The sequence below is a fragment of the Arachis duranensis genome, chromosome 8 (assembly GCF_000817695.3).
Source record: "Arachis duranensis cultivar V14167 chromosome 8, aradu.V14167.gnm2.J7QH, whole genome shotgun sequence".
Lineage (NCBI taxonomy): Eukaryota > Viridiplantae > Streptophyta > Magnoliopsida > Fabales > Fabaceae > Arachis > Arachis duranensis.
Window position 1 is genome coordinate 32,066,335 of NC_029779.3, and position 24,934 is coordinate 32,091,268.

General features: G+C 35.9%; 3 protein-coding genes and 1 non-coding gene across 5 annotated transcripts; all 4 read left to right on the top strand.

Moving 5' to 3' along the window:
* Nucleotides 1-988: 988 nt before the first annotated feature.
* Nucleotides 989-4,469, top strand: LOC107462151 (protein transport protein SEC31). 2 transcript variants are annotated; one of them, XM_016080719.3, is made up of 3 exons: nt 989-1,229; nt 2,436-2,723; nt 3,126-4,469. In XM_016080719.3, exons 1-3 carry the CDS (start codon nt 1,104-1,106, stop codon nt 4,320-4,322), a joined length of 1,611 nt encoding a protein of 536 aa, XP_015936205.1. In that variant the 5' UTR covers nt 989-1,103; the 3' UTR covers nt 4,323-4,469. The 2 variants fall into 2 exon arrangements, with proteins under 2 accessions (XP_015936205.1, XP_015936206.1); XM_016080720.3 differs by lacking the exon at nt 989-1,229 and adding an exon at nt 1,524-2,267.
* Nucleotides 4,470-5,555: 1,086 nt separating this feature from the next.
* On the top strand, nt 5,556-10,791 carry LOC107462105 (callose synthase 12-like). The gene is made up of 2 exons (XM_052253345.1): nt 5,556-6,145; nt 6,180-10,791. Exons 1-2 carry the CDS (start codon nt 5,556-5,558, stop codon nt 10,789-10,791), a joined length of 5,202 nt encoding a protein of 1,733 aa, XP_052109305.1.
* Nucleotides 8,441-8,515, top strand: LOC127741321 (small nucleolar RNA J33). Its single transcript, XR_008002275.1, has one exon. It is a non-coding gene; the product is annotated as a small nucleolar RNA J33 (small nucleolar RNA).
* A 1,770-nt stretch (nt 10,792-12,561) lies between the features above and the next one.
* LOC107462145 (two pore calcium channel protein 1) lies at nt 12,562-24,690 on the top strand. The gene is made up of 24 exons (XM_016080712.3): nt 12,562-12,975; nt 13,873-14,016; nt 14,132-14,239; nt 14,508-14,603; nt 15,260-15,390; nt 15,713-15,773; nt 15,968-16,134; nt 16,231-16,336; nt 16,500-16,577; nt 16,696-16,757; nt 17,582-17,654; nt 17,783-17,848; nt 17,958-18,098; nt 18,685-18,742; nt 19,503-19,610; nt 19,853-19,916; nt 20,518-20,686; nt 20,850-20,914; nt 21,195-21,285; nt 22,767-22,853; nt 23,177-23,254; nt 23,560-23,597; nt 23,965-24,081; nt 24,396-24,690. Exons 1-23 carry the CDS (start codon nt 12,850-12,852, stop codon nt 24,056-24,058), a joined length of 2,211 nt encoding a protein of 736 aa, XP_015936198.1. The 5' UTR covers nt 12,562-12,849; the 3' UTR covers nt 24,059-24,081; nt 24,396-24,690.
* The last annotated feature ends 244 nt before the right edge of the window (nt 24,691-24,934 follow it).

Genomic DNA, 24,934 nt, shown 5'->3' on the forward strand with positions numbered 1-24,934 from the left:
ACTATATTTTATACAAGTTAGACTTGTGGTTGTAGCTCAAATACAATTATTATTATTGTTATATCATAATTTTTTATTGACGCATTAATAGTTGAAATGAAGTGTATGGCAGCAGCTCTTTCGTTAATTCAAGCTTTTTGTAGAAATTATTAATTAATTAAGAAGTATATTTTTTTAATTAATTAAAACATGGTCGGTTGATCTCATTCTTATCTTCCACTCCAAATCTAACACAAAACAAAATTTTTGGGGAACAATGGTTTATTTTCCTCTTTTAAGTGTACCTATTTTTAGAGTATATACTATTTTTTTTTTAATTTAATGATTATATTTGGATTCTATTATAAAATATTAGATTAATTTAATTTATTTTGACTGAAATTTTATAAAGAGATTAATTATATAGATGCAATTATTTTAAAGTGAATATTTACATAAAAATTATTGAATATTTTAAAATATGTAATTATACTATTTAATATAATATGTTAATGTATCTTAATTATTATCATTAAATAAACAAATATCTATCATCATCGACAAAGACATTTGATGTGAGTAGAGAGAGGCACTTTGTTTTAAATGAATGTGTATTCAATTTTATGAGAAGTTGATAATTTATAGTTATTAAATATAAAATTAGTTAAATTATTTAATAATTTTTAATTATTAATTTTGTGTAGAGTTAACTGTATTTATTTAAGTTTTGGTAAAAATTTAGATGCAGTTAAATGAAAATTTAGTTAAATTAATCAAATTATTTAATGATTCTCAAAATCTCATTTATCATGTGAAAAAATTTTTCAAAAATTCTATAAAATCTAAAAAATCTTAAAAAAATTTAAAAAATTCTTTAAAAAATTTTAGACAATCCTAAAAGTTCCTACAAAAATCTAAAAAAACCTAAAAAAATCTCAAAAAAATCAACTACACTTGAGTTTCTTCTTTAATTTTTACTTTTGCAAAATAAAAACGAAACTTCGTTTTTGCACAGAAGCCAAGTAACATCGCTTATTTCCATTTCACTCCACAGCTTCTTGTATCTTCCACTCAAACTCTTTTTTTCTCTCTGCAAATTCTTCCTCCGCCTCAAGCTTCCAATCATGGCGTCTGCATCATCCGGTCGCGGCTCCAAGGGCTTCGATTTCGCTTCCGACGACATCCTCTGCTCCTACGAAGACTTTCCTAACCAGGACTCTTCTAACGGCACTCACGATGACCCCGCCAAGGTACCCATTACTTCTTCGCAGTTGACTTCTTGTTTTTCACACTCTTTGGGAAATTTCCCCAAATGGGTCTCGTCTTCCGAATTAAAATTTTCTTAGGGTTTTAGAAAAATATCATTTTTAGCCACGTGGATTATTCTGATCACGGGTGAACAAACTATATGTTTCCTAAAATTGATGTCGTAGGCTTGAACGATTATTAGACTTAAGCACTTATATTCTTATTTGTGTGTTTAAGTGTTACAGCATTACATGAAAGCTTTCTTTTCTTCCCCCCAATAATAAATAATTTTCTTAGTTTTGGGTTTTTATCTTTTTAGAATGGATTAACTCTGACAGGTGCAAGGAAATTATGATTAAGTTCTATTTTGTAGTGTGTTAATGATCGAAAGGTGTTATTTTTGTTAAATAGTTTTCATAGTCAATTAGCTTGCTGGGTGGGTTGCATGATCTGGTTACACTGCAAATAAAAGAAATATATCTATTTGTTGGGATGAGAATAAAGATAAGAATTTGTACTATTGCATTTGGAGTGCGAGTTTGAAGGTGCTGGAATTTCCTTGATGAAGTTTAGGGTTTAGGAAGATCTACGCGTAATCAGTCTCGCTGTAGATATGATATATGATAGGGCTCAATAACGTAACGTTGTTTGATCCATGTAGCCGATCTCATTTAGTGGGATGAGGCTTTGTTGTTTTTGTATACATATGATGAAGTTTCTCTCTAACTTTATATGTGCATTGATGCAAGAGTAACGAGGCAAGTTTGGTGATAGTTAGAAGGATGGAAGAGGAAATGTGTCCAAATGTGAATAGGGAAGCCTGGTTCTGTAGAGTTGGTTAGTTACCAATTGATATATGGGCCTAGGGAAGGGTTGCATTTGTGGGACGAAAACATGGTGGATCAATAGTGAATGTGTTTTCACATTATTTATGTTGCTTTTGTGTTATACCAGTAATCAACATTCTTTTGTGGTTGAACCTATGGGATATTGCTCAGCCGGAAACCAACCTTACACACCATGTTTAAGTGGTTATTAAGGTTTCTAACTTTCCAGAGATGTCAAACTGTTGTATTTGCTTTATTCTCTCTTCTCGAGCTTAATATTTTTGGGGCATGGTTATATTCTAGCAATTTGTTGATCAGGTGTACTTTATAATCCTATCAAGTTGTTCTGACCCTCGCATTGATGAAATATACTTTCTGCAGGATTTTCACAAATCAAGGATGGCAAGGACATCAATATTTCCTGATACTGCTTATAATTCGCCTGAAGATTCTATAAGCCAAGATGTGATTGCAGCTGTTGAGAAGAGCATGAAAAAAAATGCTGACAACCTTATGCGGTTTCTTGAAGGAATTAGTTCAAGGCTATCACAGTTGGAATTATATTGTTACAATATTGACAAATCAATTGGAGAAATGCGATCTGATTTAAACACTGACCACGGGGAGGCAGAGTTAAAGCTCAATTCTCTTGAGAAACACATTCAGGAAGTAAGTTTCACCTTTAATGGATAGGACCTGTTGGTTAAAATTCAAGCTACTTTTCATTTCCTGCTTTGGCTTTAAACACAAATTCTTTCTGATTGACAAATGGCTGGTAGATATCCACTTTAATCTGTTGACCTAATCATCATCTTGATTTGCAAATTTTTCCAAGATGCATACTTCAGTTGCAAACAAAAATTGGATTCATTTTTGTTGCCAAATTAATTATGATTATTGCAAGAATAATATTATTCCTTGCTACTCTTCCAACCAATGTAATTTAGCAGTGTGTCCTTTATTTACTTGCTGCATGCAGTTTTTTCTATTTGCCTTTAGGGTGGTCAAATATACTTTGACGAGGAGACATCAATTTGGCTTGTGCTAATTTATCTTATGTTGCTTGTGCAGGTACACAGATCTGTACAGATTTTGAGAGACAAGCAAGAGCTAGCTGATACTCAGAAGGAGTTAGCCAAGCTTCAGTTAGTTCAGAAAGAATCATCCTCCACAAGCCATTCACATTCCAACGAGGAGAGGTCTTCACCTTCTGCCACTGATCCAAAAAGAACTGATAAGGCATCTGACGCACATAACCAGCAGTTAGCTCTTGCCCTGCTTCATCAAGTTGCCCCACAGCAACAGCCTGTGGCACCTTCCCCAGCCCCAGCTCCAGTTCCAGCTCCAGCTCCAGCTCCAGCTCCAGCTCCAGCTCCGGCCCCAAATGTAGCACCAGCCACTCAACAATCATCTTATTACATGCCACCCACTCCTTTGCACAATCCGCCATCTGTGGCCCAAGTTCCCCAGAATCAATATTTGCCCTCTGATCAGCAGTATAGAACTCCGCAACCAACATCATCACAAGCAACGCAATCTCTGTCTATGCAACAATATTCTCAGTATCAGCAACCACAACTGCCACAGCCGCAGCAGCAGTGGCCTCAGCAGGTGCAACCTCCGCAACCACCTCCAATGCAGTCACAGATGAGACCCCCTTCAACCAATATTTACGCTCCTTACCTGCCAAACCATGCTACAAATCCCTCTCCCTCGGAAACACTACCAAACAGCATGCCAATGCAAATGCCATATTCCAGAATTCCACCTGCAGCTTCCGGCCATAGCGATGCCATGCCGTATGGATACAGCGGATCTGGTAGAACAGGTCCGCAGCAACCACTTCCGCCGCAAATCAAGAGCTCTTTTCCAGGACAACCAGGTGATCCATATGGAACAAGTGCTACTCATGCCGCGCCCCCTCCTACTAGTGCATACATGATCTATGATAGTGAGGGAGGAAGAACACATCCTCCCCCACAACCACCTCATTTTGCTCAAGCTGGATACCCTCCATCGAGTGCTTCGCTTCAGAACCCTGCACCACATAACCTCATGGTCCGGAATCCTAGCCAGACACAGTATATTCGTGGCCATCCCTACAGCGACTTGATCGAGAAGTTGGTGAACATGGGATTTAGAGGTGATCATGTGGCAGGGGTGATCCAGAGGATGGAGGAAAGTGGGCAGCCTGTAGATTTTAACTCGGTACTTGACCGGTTGAATGTGCATAGTTCTGTTGGCCCCCAGAGGGCATGGTCAGGGTAAAGAACTTTGTATACCATGTCTTGTTTCATCAATGCAACGATGATGTCAAAGTTGACCCTTACCTCCTCCAAACATGGCATGCCCTATACAATCATGTCGTGTTTTATTATGCATGAATAAACCTTTAATGCACTATTATATTATGCACGGTGTTATTGCATATATTTTGTTCAGATATGAGAAATTTGTTGTATAAGATAAAATTTCAATTTAGTGAAGGGAAGTACATGTTGACATCTATGCAAAATAGTTTGACATGAGAAAATAGAGCGATGGATAGACAAATCCTAAATTCTAATGTACTTGTGTATATCATCGTTTAACTTCTTCCACTTTTATAATACAAAACCATGTAACTCTAACCCTGTCAACTGTTGACTGTCTTGGGTAATCATAAGAACTCGGTTATAATTTGGTAAATAGAAATGTCTTTTTATGCTGTCATGTTGTTTGTACTTTTTTCTCATTAGTAGTAAGGTGTTGAATTAATTTGAATTGAATTACATGAACATAAAAAGTTAGCCTTTAATGAATTACATATTTAGTGTCGAAGAAAAATTTTGATTATATTATTATAAAAATGTTTGATTATTTTACTATTACAAATTCGAATGTTATTTTATAAAAAATAAATTAATTATTCTATTTGTTAATTATTTTGTTAAAAAAATATAAGAAATAACATGTATAAATATATATAAATATGAAGCGGTTAATTCTTTGTATTTATAAAATAATTTTAAATTACATTCATGTTATTATACACTATTTTTTATATGGGAAGTATGTGTGAATTTAATGTATGAAATAAAAATGACTATAACTACTATATATCTTAATGTTAAATATTTTTTAATATTTATTCTACATTTCTTATTCTATTATCATATAACAGAGTGTAGATTCTACTTAAAAAACATGCAAGGGTAACGAAACCAAAAGAACGGATAAGAAAACATAACCCGAAAAATAATAATAATAATAACGAAGTAACGAACTCGCGCCCTTTCTTCTTATTTCCTTGTCTTAACTAACAGTTCCTGTGTGACCGTTATACATCCGTAACAACAACACAAACAGAAAACAACGTAACAAGACCAAAGCATGCAAGATCTAAGATGCAAAAACTGTAACTAACAAGAAAATCAACGTAGCGCTCTCTCTCTCTCTCTCTGAATTCAGATCCCATTCTTGATTCTCAATAATGCTTAATTAGCATGCTGTCATAGTAACATGACTCAAAGCTACGAAACCTACAACATCATCCCCATCCCCAACAGCAACAACAGCCACCCCGACCAACACCCTTCCCTCCGATACCCGGAGGTCATCGCCGCAAGCTCAGCCCTACGCTCCATTGGCGACCTTCGCCTCCCTCCCCGATGGCACCCCGACATGGACCTCCTCGACTGGCTCTCCCTCTTCTTCGGCTTCCAAAACGACAACGTCCGCAACCAGCGCGAGCACCTCCTCCTCCAACTCGCCAACGCTCAGATGCGCTTCTCCCCTGCCCCCGACACAGTCCACCACCTCCACCCCTCCGTCCTCCGCTCCTTCCGCAAAAAGCTCCTCAAAAACTACAAAACCTGGTGCTCCTTCCACGGCAAAAAACACCATCTCAAGCTCATCAACAACCACAAAAAGAAAACCGATAACGACCTCCGCCTCGAGCTCCTCTATGTCTCCCTCTACCTCCTCATTTGGGGCGAAGCAGCCAATCTCCGCTTCATCCCTGAATGCATCTGCTTCATTTTCCACCACATGGTCAAGGACCTCAACAGGTTCATACCAATCAAATCAATCTTTGTTTGTTTGTTACTAAAGTTAGTTAGTTACTTATATCTCTCTTCATGACAGGATTCTGGAGGATCACGATGGTAAATTGCCGCCTCATTGTGATTGGATGAACTATGATGATGTGAACGAGATCTTCTGGAACAAGAGCTGTTTCCAGAAGCTCAAGTGGCCTATTGATGTTGGAACAAGCCGGTTCTTCTTGTACCGCACTGGGAAGACAGGTTTCGTGGAGAGAAGATCGTTTTGGAACCTTTTCAGAAGCTTTGATAGGCTTTGGGTGATGCTGATTCTGTTCCTGCAAGCTTCTATCATCGTTTCTTGGCCAGGGTACAAATATCCTTGGAAAGCTTTGAAGCGTCGCAGGGTGCAGGTTCGGATCTTGACCGTGTTCATCACCTGGAGTGGTTTGAGGCTTCTGCAGGCCCTGCTTGATTTTATGATGCAGGGGAAGGTTATTTCCAAGGACACCAAGAGACTTGGACTGAGGATGTTCCTGAAATTCTTCGTTGCCACGGCATGGATCCTCGTGTTTTTCAGGTTTTACAATTTGATTTGGAATGAGTGGGACAAAGAAGAAAGGAAGTGGTCTAAAAAGACAAATAAGGTGGTGATGGATTTCTACATGGTTGCTTTTGTTTTCTTGCTTCCTGAGATTTTGGGTTTCTTATTCCTCCTTTTTCCTTGGGTTTCAAACTTCTTTGAGAAGCGTGATTGGAGCATTCTTCGCTTACTCTCGTGGTGGTTTCACCGCACTATTTATGTCGGCCGCGGTTTGAGAGAAGGACTAATTGATAACATTAGGTATACATTGTTCTGGATCTTGGTTCTGACCACCAAGTTTACTTTCAGTTACTTCCTGCAGATTAAGCCCATGATTCCTCTCACAAAGAAGATATTGAAACTTCATGTGGACATTGAGTGGCATGATTTTTTTGATCATGGGAAAACGGACGACAAATTTGCTCTTGGTCTTCTATGGCTTCCTGTTATTTTGATTTATCTAATGGATATTCAGATATGGTATTCGATATATTCGTCTTTTGTTGGTGCTGCTGTGGGTTTGTTTGCGCATTTGGGTGAGATTAGAAGCATGCAGCAGGTGAAGTTAAGGTTTCAATTCTTTGCTAGCGCTGCTCTTTTTAATCTCATGCCAGAAGAGCAGTCCCTGAATGAAAGGGGAACTTTTATGAGCAAAATTAAGGATGCTATGAGAAGGATGAAGCTCAGGTATGGGTTTGGGCAACCATATAGGAAGCTTGAGTCTAACCATACTGAGGCCAACAAGTTTGCTTTGATATGGAACGAGATAATCTTATCCTTTAGGGAGGAGGATATCATCTCCGACCGAGAGGTCGAGCTTCTGGAGCTGCCAAAGAACTTATGGAATGTCAGAGTGATTCGCTGGCCGTGTGTTCTACTCAGCAACGAGTTACTATTGGCATTAAGTCAGGCCAAAGAACTGGCTAATTCTTCTGATAAGAGGCTTTGGAGGAAGATATGCAAGGATGAGTTTAGAAGATGTGCTGTCCTTGAGTCTTATGATTGCATAAAACACTTGCTTCTTGAGATTGTTATCAAGCCTGGTACTGAGGAGCATTCCATTTTAGAGTCTTTGTTTCAGCACATTGAAAAGTCCATTGAAATTGGGAAATTCACCAAATCATTCAAGACTACAGCACTTCCCCAGCTTCACAGCAAGTTGATCAAACTTATTGAGGTATTGAGCAAGAGGACACTGAAAGATTCTACTCAAATGGTGAATATCCTCCAGGCCCTCTATGAGATCACGATTCGAGAGTTTTTAAAGGAGAAAAGGACTGCTGAGAAGCTAATCAGTGATGGTTTGGCTCCAAAGCATCAATCTTCTGCTAATCTTCTTTTTGAGAATGCTGTTCGGCTGCCTGAAACTACTAATGAGAACTTTTATCGGCAGCTTCGACGCTTGCACACCATTCTTACCTCCAGGGATTCAATGCAAAAAGTCCCAGTTAACATAATGGCTAAAACAAGGTTGGCTTTCTTTACTAACTCACTTTTTATGAACATGCCCCATGCTCCCCAAGTTGAGAAAATGAAGGCTTTCAGTGTTCTAACACCTTACTATAGTGAAGAAGTATTGTACAGCAAAGAGCAACTCAGAATTGAGAATGAAGATGGGATTTCAATCTTGTACTATTTGCAGACCATTTTTGATGATGAGTGGAAGAATTTCATAGAAAGGATGCGACGCGAGGGTATGGAGAATGATGATGATATATGGACAGAGAAGCTTATGGAATTGAGGCTATGGGCTTCATACAGAGGCCAGACACTGTCCCGAACAGTTAGAGGAATGATGTACTACTACAAGGCCCTCAAGCTTTTGGCTTTTCTTGATTCTGCACCAGACATAAATGTTTGGGATGGATCACTCAACCTTTCTTCAATGGTGAAAGAAAATAAAGATGGTTCAGACCGAGTAAGGTCACCTTTTTCTCATTGTTTAAGTAATGCATACACTTCAGAAGATTTGCCATTCAAAGGCCATGACTATGGAACTGCTTCGATGAAATTCACATATGTGGTTGCTTGCCAGATATATGGAGCACAGAAGGCAAAAAAGGACCCTCGTGCTGATGAAATATTAGCCTTAATGAAGAACAATGAAGCGCTTCGAGTCGCTTATGTTGATGAGGTTTCGACTAGCAGAGATGAGAAGGATTATTATTCTGTTCTTGTCAAGTATGATCAGGAATGGGAGAGGGAGGTGGAAATTTACCGTGTGAAGTTGCCAGGTCCATTGAAACTAGGAGAAGGAAAGCCTGAGAATCAAAACCATGCAGTGATCTTCACCCGAGGTGATGCTGTTCAGACTATTGATATGAACCAGGACAACTACTTTGAGGAGGCACTTAAAATAAGGAATCTCTTGGAAGAGTTCAACTGTTACTATGGTATTCGGAAACCAAACATTTTGGGAGTGAGGGAACACATTTTCACTGGTTCTGTTTCCTCTCTTGCTTGGTTCATGTCGGCTCAGGAAACGAGTTTCGTCACCTTGGGACAGAGAGTCTTGGCAAATCCTTTGAAAATCAGAATGCATTATGGCCATCCTGATGTGTTTGACAGGTTTTGGTTCTTGACTCGAGGTGGCTTGAGCAAAGCTTCTAGAGTGATCAACATAAGCGAGGACATTTTTGCAGGCTTCAATTGCACTCTTCGTGGAGGTAATGTCACACACCATGAGTACATTCAAGTGGGGAAGGGAAGGGATGTTGGATTGAATCAAATATCATTGTTTGAAGCAAAGGTTGCAAGTGGAAATGGTGAGCAAGTTCTGAGCAGAGACGTGTATAGATTGGGACATAGGCTTGATTTTTTCAGGATGCTTTCTTTCTACTACACTACAGTTGGATTCTTTTTCAACACAATGATGGTTGTTCTTACTGTTTATGCATTTTTATGGGGTAGGCTATTTCTTGCTCTTAGTGGCTTTGAAGCTGCTATGCAGAAAAAATCTACCAACAACAAAGCATTTGGTGCCATATTGAATCAGCAGTTCATTATTCAACTTGGACTTTTCACTGCACTTCCAATGATTGTGGAGAATTCCCTTGAGCATGGTTTCCTTCAATCTATGTGGGATTTCCTCACAATGCAGCTCCAGCTTTCATCAGTTTTCTTCACATTCTCCATGGGAACCCGCTGCCATTTCTTTGGCCGGACTATACTGCATGGTGGGGCGAAATACCGAGCTACCGGCCGTGGTTTTGTTGTGGAGCACAAGAGCTTTGCAGAAAACTATAGACTCTATGCTCGCAGCCATTTTGTGAAAGCAATTGAGTTAGGTTTAATACTCATAATTTACGTGCAACATAGTCCTGTCGCGCGTAACACAGTAGTTTATGTGATTATGACCATATCAAGTTGGTTCTTAGTTTCATCATGGATTATTGCACCATTCTTGTTCAATCCTTCTGGCTTTGATTGGTTAAAAACTGTCAATGATTTTGATGACTTCATGGATTGGATTTGGTACAGGGGAAGGGTGTTTGCCAAAGCAGAAGAGAGCTGGGAAATATGGTGGTATGAAGAACAGGATCATCTAAAGGTAACAGGCTTTTGGGGCAAGGTTTTTGAGATAGTCTTAGACCTTAGGTTCTTCACCTTCCAATATGGAACAGTCTATAAGCTACGTATAACAGATGGAAGCACCAGCATTTCAGTTTACTTGCTTTCTTGGATTTGTGTTGCTGTCATATTTGGAATTTATGTGGTGTTATCATTTGCCAGGAACAAATATGAAGCAAAAAACCATATATACTTTCGGTTTGTCCAATCTGTTATTATAACTCTTACCATAATTGTCATAGTGGGTTTGCTAAACTTCACTAAGTTTAGATTTGGAGACATTTTTACAAGCCTACTGGCCTTCATTCCTACAGGCTGGGGCATTATCTTGATCGCCCAAGTATTCCGGCCGCAATTGCGCCGGACTAGAATTTGGAAGGGTATTGTTTCCTTGGCTCGCTTATATGATATCTTATTTGGAGTCATTGTAATGGCTCCTGTGGCATTATTCTCATGGTTGCCTGGCTGTCAGTCTATGCAAACCAGAATTCTCTTCAATGAAGCATTCAGTCGTGGCCTCCAGATATTCCAGATTGTTACAGGGAAAAGAACTCAGACTTGATTGTCATTCAAGGTAATTTTCATGCAGTTCTAGAGGGCTTTTTTGTATACTTGTTCTTGATTGTAAATGTTAATCTTTTACTTACAAACATATTTACCAAGAGAGGCATAAACCATTGTTTTTCCTGGTGTGGAATGAAGGCTAGACAAATACTTCTACAATTCACATTTTTACAAGCTTTATTTATTTACTTTTTTCACTTTAATGGCTTGATAGGTAATAAATTATGATCATGCTGACAATATTTATTTCTAAGTTCATCTTGGTAGTACTTGTGTAAAATAAAGACATGATTAACTTTCTTTATAACTCTAGATTATTGAAGATGAAATAGATAAATAAAAATAGATAAGAATATGATGTTGTCTATCCAAAACACAGAGGAAAAAAAGATAAAAATTTAGAATGTATGATCCTGCATTGTGACGTTGACATATGAACTTGTTCTTAAAAATGTGACATGGATCTGAAATTTCAGGTGTGGAGATGCTTGAATTCTTGTCATCATCATGAGCAGCTCAGGGAATCAAGAAATGAAACTTGGCAATCTATGTTGTTTACCCATGTTCATTATTCCTGATTATAGTTCAATTTTAAGGACCTCTAACATGAACAACTGTTCAGTTGACTAATCTAGAAAAAACAGTTAAACAAGAAGAAAATATTGTGCTGGATGAAGGGTTTGACTCATGCATGTCCGAATTTGATTGCTGCCACTACTACACTGTTATCAATACTGTGATCCTCAAAAAGTTGCTTCTTGATTATTGTCAAAACCAAAGAGTTCAACATTCTAGTGTATTGAGCGTGAATTTGTTGATGTAGTGATGGTATAGTTTAATCTGATATAAATATGGACCATTGCAGTTTCCTTTAATTTGAAAAAGTATAAGTTACCATTTGGTGCTAAAATTAGGTACATAATAAAAAGATAAACCTAAGATGATACTGCAAATATTGAACTAATGTAAGAACCAGAAACAATTAGATGTTTTGCCTAAAATTTATCTAAATTGAAATATCATCTTGTTAATAATATCAATATAAATATAAAATACAATAAAAGATCCCATTAATACTTTCCGCGTTGGATAGCCAACGACTTCGAAGATGCCACTCCCCATAATATAATAGATTAGGTTAGATTAATAACAAACATTAGAGACACATAAAACACATGTCATTCTCCTTTTTTATATTTTTTAAATAAATTTTAAATATCATAAACAGCAACTAAAGCCGAAAAAATTAACGTGAGAGAGATGCATTGGTTCGTTGGGCTTAGTAACAGTGCATGCTTATCCTAACGAAAGTGAGAATGAACAATGAAGGATAAGATTTAAGAAACAATGGTAGTTGACAGATGCTACTTCTTGACTTTTTCTCTGTCCTGCTTCAATGTTCATGCGGGCACGTGGTACGCGAGGGTCCCTATTGTAATGATCATGACGGTACGAAAATTGAATCCACGAAATGACGCATTGAAAAAAAAAAAATAAAAGATAGAAACAAGAGAAAAGGTAGAAATTCGGATACATTTAATTTTATACGACATTGATATTAAAATTTGTTAAATAATTTAATAAATTTAGTTAAATTATTATTTAATAATTTTTAATTATCAACCTTATATTAAATTAACCGTACTTGAGACACCAAAAAAAATTAACCGTATTTGAAATTTTAGTACGAAAAAAAAAAAAACGTACAATTCGAATCATGAGGTCCAAGCTGAAGTGCTGAACAATAATGAACACTTGAACAAAGCCACGGGGCGGGGATCAGATCCAATCCATAATCAAAGAAGAAAGACTATAATATCCCTCGGTTACGAATCACGGGAGTGTACACGTCATCACCCTGACGGAACACCTCGAAAACGAAGAACTAACGCAACCGTCTTCTTCAAGTGTCGTTAATTCGTTGGGTCATCGTTGCCACTTAAGTTACGCGCCATTGTGATTCAGTACTACTATAACACTAGAGCTCTGACACTTATTACTACTCTCTCTCTCTCTCTCTCTCTCTCTCTTGACGGTTGGTTACTCGATCTGTGAGATGGAGCCGCTGCTGAGAGGCGAAGGGAGTGGTGGCCGGAGGGACCACGCGCGGGGGATATTCCGCCGCTCCGACGCCATCACCTACGGCTCCAACTATGAGAAAGCTGCTGCACTCGTCGATCTGGTTCGTTCCTTCATTTTCTTTTGGTTCTGTTTCACGGTTTTATGCTTTAATTCGCATTAGACATTGTAAGTTTGGATTATTGTTTGAGTTTAATGATAGGTAGATCTTAGCATCGATGGTTTTTGGTACTGTGCTTTACTATTCAAATAAACACATTATCAGATGTGTATTGAGCTACGGATTATTAGTCAACGATGAAATCCACTGTGCTTTATTTATTGTTGTTCGTTGATGTTCGACTGCCACCGAATAAAAATGCCAAAGTAATCTTAAGTGGTCCTGTACTTCTGTACGACGAAGTCAGCATCGTTGTTGTTATATTGTTCGCTTGTAAAGCAAGAGATGCAAAATGTGGATGCTTTCTTTAGGTTTATAAAAGAATAATCTTGTTAAGATGAATAGAAGAATAAAGAGGACAAGAGTTCCTCTATACAAGAACAAAAAACAACCTAAAGAGTTAAACTGTGAAGCATAGCATTAATTTTCTTTTTGTAAATAAAGGAAGAAAAAAAAAACTATTTTCTTGTTTATATGAGCTGATCTTCTTGCTCCTTCATTTAGCCAAGTACTGACGACGTTCAAAAGGAACCTCTCTTACCATTAAACTTGCTATTATATGTAATTTTAATTCCATTATTATTCTTATTGGATAATTCTGCACATTTTGGTAGCCATAATGAGGTATGTCTAGGAAAAGGTAGATAAAGCATTTTTGTTTTTCATAAAGGAAAACCAATTATTCTCGGGGTAAGAATGTTTTCTGTTGGAAATGGTTTATTAGATTATTTCACATATCATTTTATATTCCTCCCCCTTATATGCTTATGTATGTATGCATGTATTTCTTTCTTTCTGATCTGTTAATCTCGTCTTTTTGGTTGGAAATCCATAATGCAGGCTGAAGATGGTGTTGGACTCCCTGAGCAAATTCTTGATTCTTCAAGCTTTCAAAGTTCTTCAAGATATTATTTCATTTTCATTAAATGCAATATCATGTGGTCTCTTGCTTATTTTGCTTTGATAGTCCTAAATTTCTTGGAGGTAAGTAGAAGCTTGTTGAACTTTAGGTCCTTTTAATTGTGTGTGAGGCTTTTAGGCCAAAGACAAATGCAAATGAAACTAAAAGAAGTTCGTGTCTTGGTTTACTTGTTTACAGAGACCTCTGTGGTGTGAAAATTATACCAAACCATCTTGCAGCGATAGAGAGTATTTCTTTCTGGGACAGTTGCCATATCTAACTAATGCAGAATGTCTTATTTATGAGGTAAGTGCCGGTAATTCAGAGTCAGACACTATATTTATTGGGAAATTACTGAAGATCCTTTTTAGTTGTTTTAATGTTGAAAACAAACGGTAACTCTTTGATTATATAATTGTCATGTTCACTTTGTACTCTAGTTCTATCTTCACATGTATTGGAACTTACATGAAATAGCTTACATTTCCAGTCTATGTTAAATCTCATTTACTACTACCTAGCATTCATCTCTCAACTGTCTCTGGTATTTTCTTAACCTTTTTGTATAATACAGGGATTAACTGTTGTGGTGCTAATCATACATACTTTCTTCCCAATATCATATGAAGGGTCCCGTATATATTGGAGAAACGCAATTAATCTGTTGAAGGTATGCTTGTCAAGACTATTGAGTATAATTTATGACTTCACTTGTTTCTGGAAAGGCTATAAATGCAGCAGACTATAGTCAAGTGTTTATGTCATTGAGTGACGGGGTAATGTTAGAAATTGAAAAAAGAAGAAAGCACATCTCTCTGACTCATATTTTTAGAGGTGGAAGTAGAAAGAAGAGATGAGGAAAACTGAAAATAGAGAGAAAAATGACAGTTGGGAATTCAAAGTGAGCTGGAGTGTGGACAGGTGCTCAGTAATAGTGGTCTTTGGAGAAGACCCTGGTTTCTAATGTTAATTCTGCTATGATTAGAAGTATAAAGTATAAACCCTTCAAAACTCGTGAAGACCTTGTTGAGCTAGATCCTTACTTTTAATAGAGTTTAAATTTGATGCATTGTCAATGTGAAACTTATTTACATCAAAATCTGATGTTATATTGAAATTTCATTTAATGAATTAACATCTGCATGGGGTGCATGTGCTGGATAGATGGGATTGCTTGACATATAGGAGGACAGAATCATATCAATTTCGTTTTCCCTTGCTTTCTAAAGTCCATTATTACATGTTTTTTGTTCTTTTTTATTTTTTCGGGATATAATTACATATGTACTTTTGTCTGCTAATAAGTTGATTTACTGGTATTTCCAGGTCTTCTGTCTGTTAGTTCTCATTGCTGATATGCTGGTTTATGCTATTTACTTGTCTCCAGCGGCTTTTGATTTTCTACCTTTCAGAGTTGCTCCTTATATCAGGGTTATTCTTTTCATTCTGAATATTAGGTATTTATTGATCAATTTCTATTTTCACTTTTACCACAGAGTACTGTACCTTTTTGTAGCTCGTAAACCAGTGGTTGAATATTTTAGGAACATTTTTTACTGAAATTATTAAAAGAGATTTAAGCATAAATGGGCCGAGCACATGTAGCTGGTCCCACTACCATCCAGTGGGATAAGATTTTGTTGTTTTAGTTTTCTTACTTAACACTATCTAACTAATAATTATTTGTTGATGTTATTTTTCATAGTTCAGGGAATGACTTCAACAGCTACTTTATCCTGATTTTCTGATAGCCTAACACTGCATATTTATATATTCCAGGGAGTTACGTGAAACCATCACTATCTTGAGTGGCATGGTTGGCACATACTTGAATGTCTTGGTTGGTTCACTTACATACTGTTGCTCCCTGCAACTTGTTGCTTCTGTTTTCAACTTTTTAAAGTGTAGATATTTTTATATTCAACACTATTGGGTCCGATTTGAATGACAGATTTGGATTATTTCAATTCACTCCACATTTATTGACAACGTGTTACCTGATATTGTGTCTTGTCTAATTCTCGTGAATTTCAGGCTCTGGGGCTTCTGTTTCTTCTTTTTGCAAGTTGGGTGGCTTATGTGATGTTTGAGGATACGATACAAGGAAAAACAGTATTCACTTCTTATGGTGCTACATTGTATCAGATATTTGTTTTATTTACTACATCGAATAATCCAGATGTTTGGGTGCCTGCATACAAGTACGAGCTTTATAGTTTGAATCTCCCTGGGTAGATGATTTTATTCTTTCAATTTATATGATCATCAATCATCAGCAATATTTGTTGGTTTTGAAGGGCTTCACGTTGGTATTGCCTGTACTTCATTATATTTGTTCTTTTGGGGGTTTACTTCGTTACAAACTTGGTCCTTGCCGTTGTTTATGATAGTTTCAAGAGTGAGGTAAATTTTTCCATGCCATTTCCCCTCAATTTTTTTTACTCTTTAACCTATATAATCGTGAATAAATCAAAATTTTTTAACTCTAGAATAGATATTAAAACAAATAATAATTTGATAACAGTGCCTGAACATATGTATTTTTTCTTTTTGTTTTTATTTATAGCTTGTGAAACAAGTTTTCGAGATGGATCGTATGAGAAGAGCAATGTTGGAGAAAGCTTTTAATCTCTTAGATACTCATGTAAGTGTGGTTTTCAATGTTTTAGTTTATTGATCCACTGTCAAACATGTAAAAATACTTATCTAAAGTAAATACAAAAAGCATTAATTCTAAATCTGTTTGAGTTTCCATTTCCCAGAGTACTGGATATCTTAACAAAGATCAATGCATTAGGCTCTTTGAAGAGTTGAACAAATACAGGTAGAACCTTATTCTCTTATGTTCATTGTAGTTTCAAAATTATCTTATAGTTATTTGTTGCGTCATAATGATTTTAGAAAGGTGAAATGCTTTGGCATTTGTGAAATTTCATATAATTTTACACAAGAACAATGAATTATTTTATGCAAATCTTTTCCAGTTTTTCATGGTTTGCCTTTTTATAGTATCTGATCATTTCCTTCATAAACTTTGAAGGGTGAGTTTTCTATAAAGACATGCTTTTACTTGAAATATGTTTGTTTAGAAATTAAAACATATAAGTTGCTTATCCAAGCTTTCCATGATGGGGAGACAAATCTTCAACGATTCAATAAAGTGGAGTTAGGAACGTTGAATAGTTATGCTGGCTTCTATTCAGGTTAATCAAATAACAATTAGTACTAGTGGGCTATCTTTCCATTACATGCAAAAGGCTCCTGAACTATCATGGGTTAATTCTTTTATGAAAGTCTTCCCCCATTTGAGGCTAGATGAGTTCTTTAGTTTAGGGAAACAGGCTCCTATGCCTAAACGATGACATACTGTAACTAGCTGGAGCTTCAAATTATGGTGTCCCTGTAAACCAGATGTTTGTCTTGCACTTTTGCTTTCAGTGCTGCTGATAGTTCACCATTGCAACTTCTGTTTTAGTGAAATGGGATATCTTTCTTTATTTGTGACTGGTAAATTGCTATTGCATATCTTATGAAACTAGCACTATGAGTTGATCTTTCACTTTAGTCTCCTGACATCCTATCTTTGTATAATATTCTTTCCTACCACATTATGTGAATGATGGAGCTCCAATTTTGTGTATTGTTCAGGACTTTACCCAAGATCACCAAGGAAGAATTTGAGTTAATATTTGATGAGCTTGATGATAGTCGTGACGTAAAGGTAATATTTGTTAATATGTATTGTGATTATCTTACATGTACATGCTGAGGTTGCTCGTAATGTGTGCATATACAGATTGTTTGTGCCTTTAATTAATCCTTCATGTAACCTTTTTTTTTCTTGTTCAGCTCAATAAGGATGAATTTGCTGATATTTGCCATGCCATTGCTTTAAAATTCCAGAAGGAGGATTCTGTAAGTTCAATTACTCCAAATTTGAAACGTTGGGAAGTTTGTTTGAATTGAACTGAAATAAATCAGGTAAAGATTTGCAGCATCTCTAATTCTGTTTAATCTGTTGCAGATCTCTTACTTTGAGTATTTACCATTCTACAATTCACCCACCTCAAAGCAATTGAAAGAATTTGTGAAGAGACCCATCTTTGGATACCTAGTCTCTTTTCTTCTCGTACTCAATCTAGTTGCAGTTATTATTGAGACAACGGTATGGCGTTTTGAAGATATAGTTTCAAATATTATTTTCATACTAAAATATATATATATATTTTAATTCTTTTTAACTTCATCACTATTTGATGGGACCATAAGTGGGATATACTTGCATTTTTCAATATTTTGTGGTCTAAAGTGCCATTTATTGTAAAAATAATTAGGATATTGCTTATAAATTCATTACGTATTGCTTCGTTAAATCTACACCCAGTTCAAAGAGGTTAATTATTTTACACTTCCATGTACATCCTGATTTCAGTCCTACTTTTTCCAGCTTTGCTGTTTGACATATTTACTGGCAGCTATTGTAGACTTGGGCAAAAGGCAAATAAAGAATCTCATTATTTTTGCTCCATATTATTTACTTAGCGGGTTAAACAACCTTAGAAAATATTGTCTTGTGTATTTATCAAAATAGTGACACTCTTAATTGATATTAAAAATGGACAGTTACTAGATTCTTTTTATCAAGGCCTCGTATGATTAGATTTGGCATTTATGGTGTTGCTGTTTTTTTGTGTGGGTTAAAAGTTGTAACCATGTGTTGATATTTTCTTGTAATTAATTCACAATTGCAGCTTGATATACAAAATAATTCTGGTCAAAAGGTGTGGCAAGTGGTTGAGTTCATTTTTGGTATGGACATCGAAACTGTATATAGTCTGTGAAGTTTCTTTGTTTTAGTACTATAAAATTTGTTGTTTTATTTGGAGTCTGTAAGCTACTTTGCCGGTAACAGAAATAAGCAACTAAACTCTCTGGGTGGTTCCTCTGGTTTATTATTCTTATAGCTCTGTGTGTGCACTTCTTATTTAGTTACATTAAGAGTTCTATTTTAGGGTTGAGATATACAGCTAATTCAAAGTTTTCAGTGTGCTTTGATTGAAATGGAAGTGATTTAAGAGAGCATATCAATGAAATCAAGAACTTAAGACAGATGGGAGGAAAAATAATGATTTTGGTGTTGGATAGTTAAGAACTCCTTTCCTCTTAGTTTGCCATACCAAATAATTGTGCTTCTCGATAAAGAGTGATGGTTTCTTTAATGTAATACTACTATTGATTGAGAAAAAAGATACGCGCTAATTAATGTAATACTACTATTGATTTAGAAAAAAAGATCTGTGCTAAGTTAGGAAAGTAACGTAATACCTAGGGATGTAGCCAGCATGCACAAAATAATTGCAGCTAAAAAATTTAGTATCACTATCTCACAGCACATTAAAAAGAATTATGAAAATTAATGTACTCAACTACTTATGCGTTCTTCAATACTGCTGAATAATTGGTGGTTCATTATTTTGCTTCTCTGCTTTTTATTTCATTGTTAAGCACACAGTTATAATTTTAATAATAATTGGATGCTCACTTCTGATGGTTCCTTGATGTTTCACAGGGTGGATATATGTAATAGAAATGGCTCTGAAGGTTTATGCATATGGATTTGAGAACTATTGGCGGGATGGTCAAAATCGCTTTGATTTTGTTATCACTTGGATAATTGGTAACTACTTTTTACCTCCTGTATTTTCTATATTTTATTTTAAACAATATCTAGGTTAACAAATGCTTTAACATTCTATCACTAAATATTAATGATGATTGTAGGTCTATGTAATAATCTGTTTTGTGCTCATAATTCATTTGTATTACTCAATGCCCTATTGCCTGGAATTTTAATATTAAGCAGGACCACCTTTCAAGGCTGTATAATGTTGCTCTGATTAATGATTTACACTTTTTCAGTCATTGGAGAAACTATAACTTTTGCTTCGCCTGATGATCAGACTTTCTTCTCGAATGGAGAATGGTAAGAAATATGAACTCTCTTTTTCTGAATGTTAATGTATTCTATATTGCTGATTATTGGTTCATAAGACCAAATCACTGCAACAAGAAATTTCGCATATTGTTTCCTATAGCAGTTGTGCAGTTTAAAAGGAAGTATGAACTATTTTTATTATATTGTGTAGCATAATACTCGTCTAAGTTCTTGCATAGAAAATTTGTGCAAAACTGCAAATACATTTTGTTATCGATGGTTGGAGTCATGTAGACTTGAAGACTCAAACAATGCGAGTTCAAGGAAAAGAGTTTTGTGTAACACGTGTATCTTTTCTAATACATGGCATATCAGTGGTGAATCGCTTAAAGCAACTATTTTAAAGGCCCTCGTCGATAGGAGCTAAGTTGTGCTTTGATTTCTTCTGTTTGTTGCATGCTGCATCTAGTTTCCCTATTTCCAAAACAAGATGCAACAATATGAGAACTACAGTTTGTCAACATTAAAAAATATATATTGTGGTACCGGATTATATTATGTTCATTTATAGAATGAAGTTTGTGTAGTGTTGGCACTGTAACATCATTGAGGATGCAACCAAATATTTCCTCTGATGTCACTTATACAGGATCCGTTACCTTCTTCTGGCAAGAATGTTGAGGTTGATAAGGCTCCTAATGCATGTCAAGCAATTCCGAGGCTTTGTTGCAACTTTCTTAACGCTGTTGCCAAGTTTGACGCCATACTTTGGGATCATATTTTGTGTCTTATGTATTTATTGCTCGGTTGGTGTACAGGTGAATAAAATGGTTGTTTTCCTTGATTAGTTTCTGATTTCTATCCAAATTGATAAGTTGAACTGTGTATTCATACCCCCTTTCCTATAGCAACAATGCTATTCTCTTAATATTTTTTGCTAATTTCAATGCGGTAACGTTCCATTCCTCTTTGACTTTGCAGATTTTTGGTGGACTTGTTAATGCTGGAAACCCTAAATTGCTAGCATCAGATCTTGCTGATAATGAGTATCCTTTTTATCCCTAATAAATGTGTCCCTTAAGCCTGTAGTAGTTGCTTTGATCATGTGATAGCCAGACCTTTACCTTCAAAGGATCGCCACAAATTCCATCTCTATTATTTTCATCATGTTTTACTGGAAAAAAATTTTTTTTTCTAGAGAGCGGGGATGGTGTTTGGTTTAACAACCAAACAGAAATTTTAATACTGCCTTATTTGTTTCTTTGGAAATGGAATTATTTCTGTGGTAAAGGTTGTTCTTGGAGTATTTTTCTTGACAGAAAATAGCTATTTGCTATTTAATTTCAATGATTATCCTAATGGAATGGTGACACTTTTCAATTTGGTAGTCATGGGGAACTGGCAAGTATGGATGCAGGTATGAGTCCTGTCACCATTCCAGTTTCAGTTTCATCTTTTGCTTCATAATAGTTTAACCAGTCACATATTTGTTTCAGGCTTGCCCCATTTCTATGTGAGATATATTTGTATGATCTTATTTTTCTGACAAATAGATTCCTTTTTTTTATCATGTCCTAATGGTAAATGTGGAAAAGTTTGGCTATATGTTGTTAATTGAAAATAAAAACAGAACAAGTGAATGTATCTGTCAAACATGCTTCTTAAATCACCAAAAATTCTTCAAAGATTGTATTCTAAGGGATTATATTTACCCAAGAAGATAACTTGTTTTGCTCTATGGCAAATGCTTACTTATGCTTTTAACAGATAGAAATCATTCACAAGCTATCCCTAAGTCAGTAACATTGTGTGATCAATAATTTATATCCGCTAACAAAAGTTCTTAATGGGTTATTTGTAAAACAGCTGACAATTGGAAACTTCATGTTAGAGAGCTAAGATTATACTTTGGTGTGCCATGGGCTTGCCCTGGCATCCCAGTGGCTTGCGTTGGTCTAGCCTTGGTTTGCTAAGGGCATGTCTTGACCTAGACTTGGTCTAGACTTGGCGTGCAATGCTCTAGGATCACAAAAGAAGTTTCTTGGTTAGAAAGATAAGATTTTCCCAGGTCCGTGTTGGGCCAACCGCGGAGGAATCAAGTGAGAGAACATAAGATGAGAAAACACCACATCCAACTCAAAACCTTAAGGTGTCAAGTTAATGGGTCTCTCATCTTATAAACTCCTCACTTTCCTTGCTTTCTTTGATGTGGGACTAACTTCAACACTCCTCACACTTGCAACACTAACAATCTCCCCCTCAAGTATCAACTCCCCTCTAACTCCTCCACCACATATGAGTATTCGTCCATCACACCGCCGCAAAAAAATCAAGTGAGAGGACATAAGATGCTTCACCACCAGACCGATTAAACCATCGGCTACTCTGATACCACTTTGTTGGGCCAACCGTGGAGAGCTCTCGAAAATCGAGAGACTTCGGGAAGGAATCAAGTGAGAGAATATAAAATGAAAAGACACCACATCCAACTCAAAACCTTAAAGTGTCAAGTTAATGGGTCTCTCATCTTATAAACTCCTCACTCTTCCTTGCTTTCTTTGATGTGGGACTAACTTCAACACTCCTCACACTTGCAACACTAACAGCATCACACATAAAGTTATGAATAAAGCCTTTTATTATGCTAGGTTGGTAGTGATTAGTGAAGTAATGTTATAAAAAGGAACAAATAATGTATCTAAAATGTGCATAAATTTCTTGCTCAATGCAATTAATGTGATTTTTAACATGCTTATTGGCATCAGTTAGTAAAAGCAATTAGCTGTTGTCTTAACTTTCTTTATGTTTGTGTTAAGTTATGACTCAAAAATTTCTATAAAAAATAACTTATGATTCAATTTGTACTTACTGCACAGAATTTTTGGTTTTCTATTTCAGAGCTACAAGGAGTTAACGGGTACTTCTTGGACCTACGTATACTTCATAAGTTTCTACTTAGTCACGGTTTTGCTACTTTTGAACTTGGTACGATTTACTTTGTGCTTGTTTGATACCTAAGAATTCCATGGGCATTAATATGGAATGCATAATGTCTCTCAAGAATAGGACTTATGTTTTTCCTAAACTGACTTGCACTTAATTCTTTTTACAACTTACCTTGTAGTTACAATTACAAATTTCACTCAGACAAAACATAGCTAAATGAAATTGTCTTAAATTAATACTTTCTTATGACTTGTAGAATGGAATGAAATAAACTTAATTTCAATGCTATGCACAAAATGTTCTTAACAAATTGCTTGTTTGTATTTAACAAGTAAGAAATGATTATCTTTTCTGTATTTCAGGTTGTTGCTTTTGTCTTGGAGGCATTCTTTGCTGAAATGGAGCTTGAGTCACCGGACACCTGTGATGAACAGGACAAGGTTTGTATTTAATGTTGAATCTTATCAATAAGGAGTTGCCATTTTTATCATTAATTAACTGATATGTAGTTGTTATCTTATAAATTCACATATAGACCTGGAATATATTTCTCCTAACTTGGAAACCATTTATTGCTTGGTTCTACAATAAACTATCCAGATGGAAAAGTTCCAGTGCTTCAAAGATAGTCTTGCAACACTTTATTTTTCTGAATGCTATTACTGCAAGTTTTTTTTTTTTAGCCTACATATATAGCTTTAACATAATGTTCAAATCTAACTCAGTATTTGGCTTCTCAATATAGGAAGTTGAAGGAGATAAATATCGAAGACGGTCAGTTGGGTATGTATAGTGGCCACTGTTTCTGTGAATGCCCTCATTTACTTTTTCTTTTTCTGTCTGGCCAGATGATGAGGTACTTCTTGTAGGCAAGTAATCCAAAAAGCTTTACTTTTTAGGCGAATGCAAATGAATTGTTTTGTACGATTATATCTTTCCATGGTGCTCCATGCCAGAGCTTTTTGGGCTTAAGTTTGGATAACCTTTTTCTTTAAATTAATCAAGAGAAATGAAACGAGATTAAACTCATGACTGATCATGCTTTGTTATCATGGCAAAGACGTACTTCAGCTGAAAGCTTGAGCTGTTTGTTCAAACTTCAAAGTATATGAATGTTTTTTACACCTCTTAACAATATGGTTTCCTGCAGCACAAAATCACGAAGCCAGAGAGTTGATGCTCTTCTTCATCATATGTTGAGCTCTGAGTTGTGTCAAAGTCAAACACAGCCTTCCAATTCATAGAACTGATAAAAATCCTTTTCCAGGTAGAACAATTAAACTTTTCATATCTTCACAAATTTCAATTTTTCCATTGCGAGGAACATATTGTATTCCTAGCTTTTGTATCCTCTGATCCAATGCAACATTAGTTGTTCAATATAATTCTATGCTCGTCACAAATGTGATGATGTCAACACGCACTATGCTTTAATATCAAGTTTACTAGACATCCTTGTTTTTAATTTTTTGCCATGAATCATGTGATTTTGTTGAACCTTCCATGTATTAGTCAGGTTTTGGATCAATCCCTATGTACATGTAGTATAAATGTGAATCTATACTACTTTATTTGTTGCAGGATGCAGGAAAATCCCACTTTCTTTCTTGTGAAGCTTATACAGATCTTGTTTGATAGACTCTAGTCACGTATCCAGATGAGTGGAAATTCAAAGTTTATGTCCCCAGTAATTTGCAAGCGAGGCCAAACTGATACGCATGGATATGCTTGCGCTGAATGTGATGAAAACTCATAATAGCAGTAGGAATGTAGGATCATCAGGCTTCAGAAATCTTACTTGTTTTTATTAGTATTGCAGATCTTTAGTGGCAACCTTTTATTTATTTAATTTTAATCCCAGTTGACTTTTGTTTTGATTTGTTTTGCATTTTGTTCTACTAACACAAGGTAGTGGTTGTGTCGATAGTTCTTTTTTATTCTATTTGATATATTAGTCTGGTCTTCTAAAGTGAATGTTTATTCAACCAAAAAAAGTTGCAGAAGATTTGAATGTAGCTCTTAGTTGTGTGTTTGTTTTGTTTGGTAATGGAGAAAGAAGGAAAAGCAAGATAAAGCAAACTAGACCAATAAGGTATGCACAGTAATTTGCAGCAAGGATA